This window comes from Salmo trutta, chromosome 29, assembly GCF_901001165.1.
Source record: "Salmo trutta chromosome 29, fSalTru1.1, whole genome shotgun sequence".
NCBI classification, from domain to species: Eukaryota; Metazoa; Chordata; class Actinopteri; order Salmoniformes; family Salmonidae; genus Salmo; species Salmo trutta.
Genome location: NC_042985.1, coordinates 7517728 through 7525497, shown reverse-complemented (window position 1 = coordinate 7525497; position 7770 = coordinate 7517728). Strand labels below are relative to the sequence as shown.

The 7770-nt window shown below is 43.6% G+C and overlaps 1 protein-coding gene across 1 annotated transcript in view; it reads right to left on the bottom strand.

The window, feature by feature from the left end:
* elp4 (elongator acetyltransferase complex subunit 4) overlaps window positions 1-7770 on the bottom strand; it is a 160021-nt gene that overhangs the window by 125220 nt on the left and 27031 nt on the right. The window contains exon 6 of the mRNA XM_029720703.1: window positions 7549-7633. Coding sequence (XP_029576563.1) covers window positions 7549-7633 — 85 coding nt within the window. The remainder of the gene's footprint in view (window positions 1-7548; window positions 7634-7770) is intronic.

Here is a 7770-nt window from a genome sequence, read left to right as displayed (position 1 = left end):
AGACAGAGAGAGACAGAGAGAGACAGAGAGAGACAGAGAGCGACAGAGAGAGACAGTGAGCGACAGTGAGCGACAGAGAGCGACAGAGAGAGACAGAGAGCGACAGAGAGAGACAGAGAGCGACAGAGAGAGAAGAGAGAGGAGAGAGAGAAACACAGAGACAGAGAGAGAGAGAGAGGAGAGAGAGGAGAGAGAGAAACACAGAGAGACAGAGAGAGACAGAAAGATTCTGTGAGTCTTGATATATACAGTGCATGTAAGGAATTATCATGGAGTTCCATGCCTCATATGTTGTTGAAATGACACATTATCATTGCATTATTAACTAAAATATTGGGCATGTGTCTATGACCGTAGAGAAGACATAAAACCCCTCACAGTGTGGTAGTAAACAAAACAGTGCAGAGTTTACAGACACTAGCAGCCCAACAGGACAGGAGAGTCTGCTCACCAGCACAGACCATCGGAACACAGCCGCCAAACGTGATTGGACACAACTGCCCAATCACAGAGGCCATCTGACAGGGGCACAATGGACCTGTCAGACAGGATTCCAATATGGCCGCCACCCAGAAACGCCGGCACATTCTTGGCACCAGAACGAGGCTGGCCGGCCAAGGGGGGCCGTGGGGAGGGGTGGTGGACGGAGGGGTAGAGTGTTACCCTCAAAGTCTTGCCCACCCTCACAAAACACCCTAAGACTATAGAATAACGTTTCTCCCTGCTTTGGTGTTTCCCTTTTTCTCAGTCTCTCGCTTTTCCTTACGTCCCAGCATGCTTTTCTCTATTCTCTCATCCCTCTTACCCTGCCTCTTTCTCTCCCCTCGTCCAGTGATCTAGGGCCTTTTTCAGCTTTGGTGCTATCTAAGATAAATAAACCTCATTGTTACTGGGAGTTTCCACTGTTGGCCTTGCACAATCCCAAGGGAGGGGTAACACTCTTCTGTCCTCTTCCCGCTCCCTCTCTCTCCTCCTCTTCCTGACCAACTTAGTCAATCACTCATTCCTGTTGTCTTTCTCCTTTTCTATTCTCTCACACGTTTATCCCTGACTCACTTCCTGTCTGCTTGTATGTGTGTCAGAGACATCCCACCACAGTCCATCAGACCCCTGGGCCCCAGTGGGAAGGGACCCATGGTAACATGCCAGAAGCTGTTTAGTACTCCTATAGAGAGAAGCTGTTTAGTACTCCTATAGAGAGAAGCTGTTTAGTACTCCTATAGAGAGAAGCTGTTTAGTACTCCTATAGAGAGAAGCTGTTTAGTACTCCTATAGAGAGAAGCTGTTTAGTACTCCTATAGAGAGAAGCTGTTTAGTACTCCTATAGAGAGAAGCTGTTTAGTACTCCTATAGGGAGAAGCTGTTTAGTACTCCTATAGGGAGAAGCTGTTTAGTACTCCTATAGAGAGAAGCTGTTTAGTACTCCTATAGGGAGAAGCTGTTTAGTACTCCTATAGAGAGAAGCTGTTTAGTACTCCTATAGAGAGAAGCTGTTTAGTACTCCTATAGAGAGAAGCTGTTTAGTACTCCTATAGAGAGAAGCTGTTTAGTACTCCTATAGGGAGGAGCTGTTTAGTACTCCTATAGAGAGAAGCTGTTTAGTACTCCTATAGAGAGAAGCTGTTTAGTACTCCTATAAAGAGGAGCTGTTTAGTACTCCTATAGAGAGGAGCTGTTTAGTACTCCTATAGAGAGAAGCTGTTTAGTACTCCTATAGAGAGAAGCTGTTTAGTACTCCTATAGGGAGAAGCTGTTTAGTACTCCAATAGGGAGAAGCTGTTTAGTACTCCTATAGGGAGAAGCTGTTTAGTACTCCTATAGAGAGAAGCTGTTTGTACTCCTATAGGGAGAAGCTGTTTAGTACTCCTATAGAGAGAAGCTGTTTAGTACTCCTATAGAGAGAAGCTGTTTAGTACTCCTATAGAGAGAAGCTGTTTAGTACTCCTATAGAGAGAAGCTGTTTAGTACTCCTATAGGGAGGAGCTGTTTAGTACTCCTATAGAGAGAAGCTGTTTAGTACTCCTATAGAGAGAAGCTGTTTAGTACTCCTATAAAGAGGAGCTGTTTAGTACTCCTATAGAGAGAAGCTGTTTAGTACTCCTATAGAGAGAAGCTGTTTAGTACTCCTATAGAGAGAAGCTGTTTAGTACTCCTATAGAGAGAAGCTGTTTAGTACTCCTATAAAGAGGAGCTGTTTAGTACTCCTATAGAGAGAAGCTGTTTAGTACTCCTATAGAGAGAAGCTGTTTAGTACTCCTATAGAGAGAAGCTGTTTAGTACTCCTATAGAGAGGAGCTGTTTAGTACTCCTATAGAGAGAAGCTGTTTAGTACTCCTATAGAGAGAAGCTGTTTAGTACTCCTATAGAGAGAAGCTGTTTAGTACTCCTATAGGGAGAAGCTGTTTAGTACTCCTATAGAGAGAAGCTGTTTAGTACTCCTATAGGGAGGAGCTGTTTAGTACTCCTATAGAGAGAAGCTGTTTAGTACTCCTATAGAGAGAAGCTGTTTAGTACTCCTATAGAGAGAAGCTGTTTAGTACTCCTATAGAGAGGAGCTGTTTAGTACTCCTATAGAGAGGAGCTGTTTAGTACTCCTATAGAGAGGAGCTGTTTAGTACTCCTATAGAGAGGAGCTGTTTAGTACTCCTATAGAGAGAAGCTGTTTAGTACTCCTATAAAGAGGAGCTGTTTAGTACTCCTATAGAGAGAAGCTGTTTAGTACTCCTATAGAGAGGAGCTGTTTAGTACTCCTATAGAGAGAAGCTGTTTAGTACTCCTATAGAGAGGAGCTGTTTAGTACTCCTATAGAGAGAAGCTGTTTAGTACTCCTATAGAGAGAAGCTGTTTAGTACTCCTATAGAGAGAAGCTGTTTAGTACTCCTATAGAGAGGAGCTGTTTAGTACTCCTATAGAGAGGAGCTGTTTAGTACTCCTATAGAGAGAAGCTGTTTAGTACTCCTATAGAGAGAAGCTGTTTAGTACTCCTATAGAGAGAAGCTGTTTAGTACTCCTATAGAGAGAAGCTGTTTAGTACTCCTATAGAGAGAAGCTGTTTAGTACTCCTATAGAGAGAAGCTGTTTAGTACTCCTATAGAGAGAAGCTGTTTAGTACTCCTATAGAGAGAAGCTGTTTAGTACTCCTATAGAGAGAAGCTGTTTAGTACTCCTATAGAGAGAAGCTGTTTAGTACTCCTATAGAGAGAAGCTGTTTAGTACTCCTATAGAGAGAAGCTGTTTAGTACTCCTATAGAGAGAAGCTGTTTAGTACTCCTATAGAGAGAAGCTGTTTAGTACTCCTATAGAGAGAAGCTGTTTAGTACTCCTATAGAGAGGAGCTGTTTAGTACTCCTATAGAGAGAAGCTGTTTAGTACTCCTATAGAGAGAAGCTGTTTAGTACTCCTATAGAGAGGAGCTGTTTAGTACTCCTATAGAGAGAAGCTGTTTAGTACTCCTATAGAGAGAAGCTGTTTAGTACTCCTATAGAGAGGAGCTGTTTAGTACTCCTATAGAGAGAAGCTGTTTAGTACTCCTATAGAGAGGAGCTGTTTAGTACTCCTATAGAGAGAAGCTGTTTAGTACTCCTATAGAGAGAAGCTGTTTAGTACTCCTATAGGGAGGAGCTGTTTAGTACTCCTATAGAGAGAAGCTGTTTAGTACTCCTATAGAGAGAAGCTGTTTAGTACTCCTATAGGGAGAAGCTGTTTAGTACTCCTATAGGGAGGAGCTGTTTAGTAGTCCTATAGAGAGAAGCTGTTTAGTACTCCTATAGAGAGAAGCTGTTTAGTACTCCTATAGAGAGGAGCTGTTTAGTACTCCTATAGAGAGGAGCTGTTTAGTACTCCTATAGAGAGAAGCTGTTTAGTACTCCTATAGGGAGTCGGGGAACAGTGCCAGAACACAGCCCAAACCCACCAACCAGAGTCCCACCATAAAGCCAAGCTGTTCTGCCCCAGAATAAAAGACCCTGACAGTCAAGCCAGAAAACACCAAAATATAGCAAAGAAGGAGTAACATCTAGGGCCCTAAGAGACTACATTAAGAAGTGATAATATTATGCCTGGTTTCTGTAGCCAACATCCAAGGCAAACAGTATGAGCAGGGCTGTAAACACACACACACAGTCTTGCCTATACTGGAAATTCTTGTGACGGTGCCCACGTCCATCTGTGCCTGTTTGCATTCCTCTGCTCTGCCAAAAGCGCTTTGATGATGTCAGTGCTTAATCTGGCGAATGATTGACAGCGCTGGGTCAGGGGTAATCCTGTGTGTGAGTGACAGGGGGAGGGGGTGGGAGGGGGCTCCAGGTGAGGAGCAGAGGGGTCACAGTATCTCTCCACAGGTCCACACACCTCAGTGGAAAAACTCAAATAGAAACACCGAGAGAGATGGCAATACTGACATTCTGAAGAGTATTGATAATCATTAAAAACAAAGATATGTTTCAAAATGACAGACACACACACACACACACACACACACACACACACACACACACACACACACACACACACACACACACACACACACACAGCTGTCTGCTCTGCTGCCAGCATCACCATAACACTGATGAAGTCATTCTAGTCAGGTGAGAGGAATTAACATGGTAACTTGAAGAGGGGTGATGGGAAGGGCAATTATTTTATATGAAAGAGAGGATAGCTCACATTGGAGAGGAGCAGGTTAGAGTATAGTTAACAGAGGAGAGGAGCAGGTTAGAGTATAGCTAACAGAGGAGAGGAGCAGGTTAGAATATATACAACAGAGGAGAGGAGCAGGTTAGAGTATATCTAACAGAGGAGAGGAGCAGGTTAGAGTATAGTTAACAGTAGAGAGGAGCAGGTTAGAGTATATCTAACAGAGGAGAGGAGCAGGTTAGAGTATATCTAACAGAGGAGAGGAGCAGGTTAGAGTATATCTAACAGAGGAGAGGAGCAGGTTAGAGTATAGTTAACAGTAGAGAGGAGCAGGTTAGAGTATATCTAACAGAGGAGAGGAGCAGGTTAGAGTATAGTTAACAGTAGAGAGGAGCAGGTTAGAGTATATCTAACAGAGGAGAGGAGCAGGTTAGAGTATAGTTAACAGTGGAGAGGAGCAGGTTAGAGTATATCTAACAGAGGAGAGGAGCAGGTTAGAGTATAGTTAACAGAGGAGAGGAGCAGGTTAGAGTATATCTAACAGAGGAGAGGAGCAGGTTAGAGTATAGTTAACAGAGGAGAGGAGCAGGTTAGAGTATAGTTAACAGTAGAGAGGAGCAGGTTAGAGTATATCTAACAGAGGAGAGGAGCAGGTTAGAGTATAGTTAACAGTAGAGAGGAGCAGGTTAGAGTATAGTTAACAGTAGAGAGGAGCAGGTTAGAGTATATCTAACAGAGGAGAGGAGCAGGTTAGAGTATAGTTAACAGAGGAGAGGAGCAGGTTAGAGTATAGTTAACAGTAGAGAGGAGCAGGTTAGAGTATATCTAACAGAGGAGAGGAGCAGGTTAGAGTATAGTTAACAGTAGAGAGGAGCAGGTTAGAGTATATCTAACAGAGGAGAGGAGCAGGTTAGAGTATAGTTAACAGTAGAGAGGAGCAGGTTAGAGTATATCTAACAGAGGAGAGGAGCAGGTTAGAGTATAGTTAACAGAGGAGAGGAGCAGGTTAGAGTATATCTAACAGAGGAGAGGAGCAGGTTAGAGTATAGTTAACAGAGGAGAGGAGCAGGTTAGAGTATATCTAACAGAGGAGAGGAGCAGGTTAGAGTATAGTTAACAGAGGAGAGGAGCAGGTTAGAGTATAGTTAACAGTAGAGAGGAGCAGGTTAGAGTATATCTAACAGAGGAGAGGAGCAGGTTAGAGTATAGTTAACAGTAGAGAGGAGCAGGTTAGAGTATAGTTAACAGTAGAGAGGAGCAGGTTAGAGTATATCTAACAGAGGAGAGGAGCAGGTTAGAGTATAGTTAACAGTAGAGAGGAGCAGGTTAGAGTATATCTAACAGAGGAGAGGAGCAGGTTAGAGTATAGTTAACAGTAGAGAGGAGCAGGTTAGAGTATATCTAACAGAGGAGAGGAGCAGGTTAGAGTATAGTTAACAGTAGAGAGGAGCAGGTTAGAGTATATCTAACAGAGGAGAGGAGCAGGTTAGAGTATAGTTAACAGAGGAGAGGAGCAGGTTAGAGTATAGTTAACAGAGGAGAGGAGCAGGTTAGAGTATAGTTAACAGTAGAGAGGAGCAGGTTAGAGTATATCTAACAGAGGAGAGGAGCAGGTTAGAGTATATCTAACAGAGGAGAGGAGCAGGTTAGAGTATAGTTAACAGTAGAGAGGAGCAGGTTAGAGTATATTTAACAGAGGAGAGGAGCAGGTTAGAGTATATCTAACAGAGGAGAGGAGCAGGTTAGAGTATAGTTAACAGTAGAGAGGAGCAGGTTAGAGTATATCTAACAGAGGAGAGGAGCAGGTTAGAGTATATCTAACAGAGGAGAGGAGCAGGTTAGAGTATAGTTAACAGAGGAGAGGAGCAGGTTAGAGTATAGTTAACAGAGGAGAGGAGCAGGTTAGAGTATATCTAACAGAGGAGAGGAGCAGGTTAGAGTATAGTTAACAGAAGAGAGGAGCAGGTTAGAGTATAGTTAACAGAGGAGAGGAGCAGGTTAGAGTATATCTAACAGAGGAGAGGAGCAGGTTAGAGTATAGTTAACAGTAGAGAGGAGCAGGTTAGAGTATAGCTAACAGTAGAGAGGAGCAGGTTAGAGTATAGCTAACAGTAGAGAGGAGCAGGTTAGAGTATAGTTAACAGTAGAGAGGAGCAGGTTAGAGTATAGTTAACAGTAGAGAGGAGCAGGTTAGAGTATAGTTAACAGTAGAGAGGAGCAGGTTAGAGTATAGCTAACAGAGGAGAGGAGCAGGTTAGAGTATAGCTAACAGTAGAGAGGAGCAGGTTAGAGTATAGTTAACAGTAGAGAGGAGCAGGTTAGAGTATAGCTAACAGGAGAGAGGAGCAGGTTAGAGTATAGCTAACAGTAGAGAGGAGCAGGTTAGAGTATATCTAACAGTAGAGAGGAGCAGGTTAGAGTATAGCTAACAGTAGAGAGGAGCAGGTTAGAGTATAGCTAACAGTAGAGAGGAGCAGGTTAGAGTATAGCTAACAGTAGAGAGGAGCAGGTTAGAGTATAGTTAACAGTAGAGAGGAGCAGGTTAGAGTATAGTTAACAGTAGAGAGGAGCAGGTTAGAGTATAGTTAACAGTAGAGAGGAGCAGGTTAGAGTATAGCTAACAGAGGAGAGGAGCAGGTTAGAGTATAGCTAACAGTAGAGAGGAGCAGGTTAGAGTATAGCTAACAGTAGAGAGGAGCAGGTTAGAGTATAGCTAACAGTAGAGAGGAGCAGGTTAGAGTATATCTAACAGTAATGTTGCCCGGGTGGACTGGGATATATGGTCATTGTAAGGGCAGGAGGTCTTTGGGACGCCTGTATCGGGAACTCTTTGGGTAGAGGATAGCTGTAATATGGGTTGGGAGTATAGGGGTAGTGACAGGACTATGGATGTGTGAGAGTGAGTGTACTTACCTGGGGGACGGATCCATCAAAGCCTTCCCTGTGGATGACCTCCTGGAGATTGTTCAGCAGAGAGGAGTAGGTCTCTGGCATAGGGCTGGAGAGAGGGTGAAGAGGAGAGGTAAAGAGAGGGAAGAGGAAAGGAGAGAAGGAAGGAGGAGGAGAGGAGAAAGAGGGAAGGAGGAAGTAGAACATGAGGTTATTGCAGGACATGTATCAAGTCTCAACAGATGA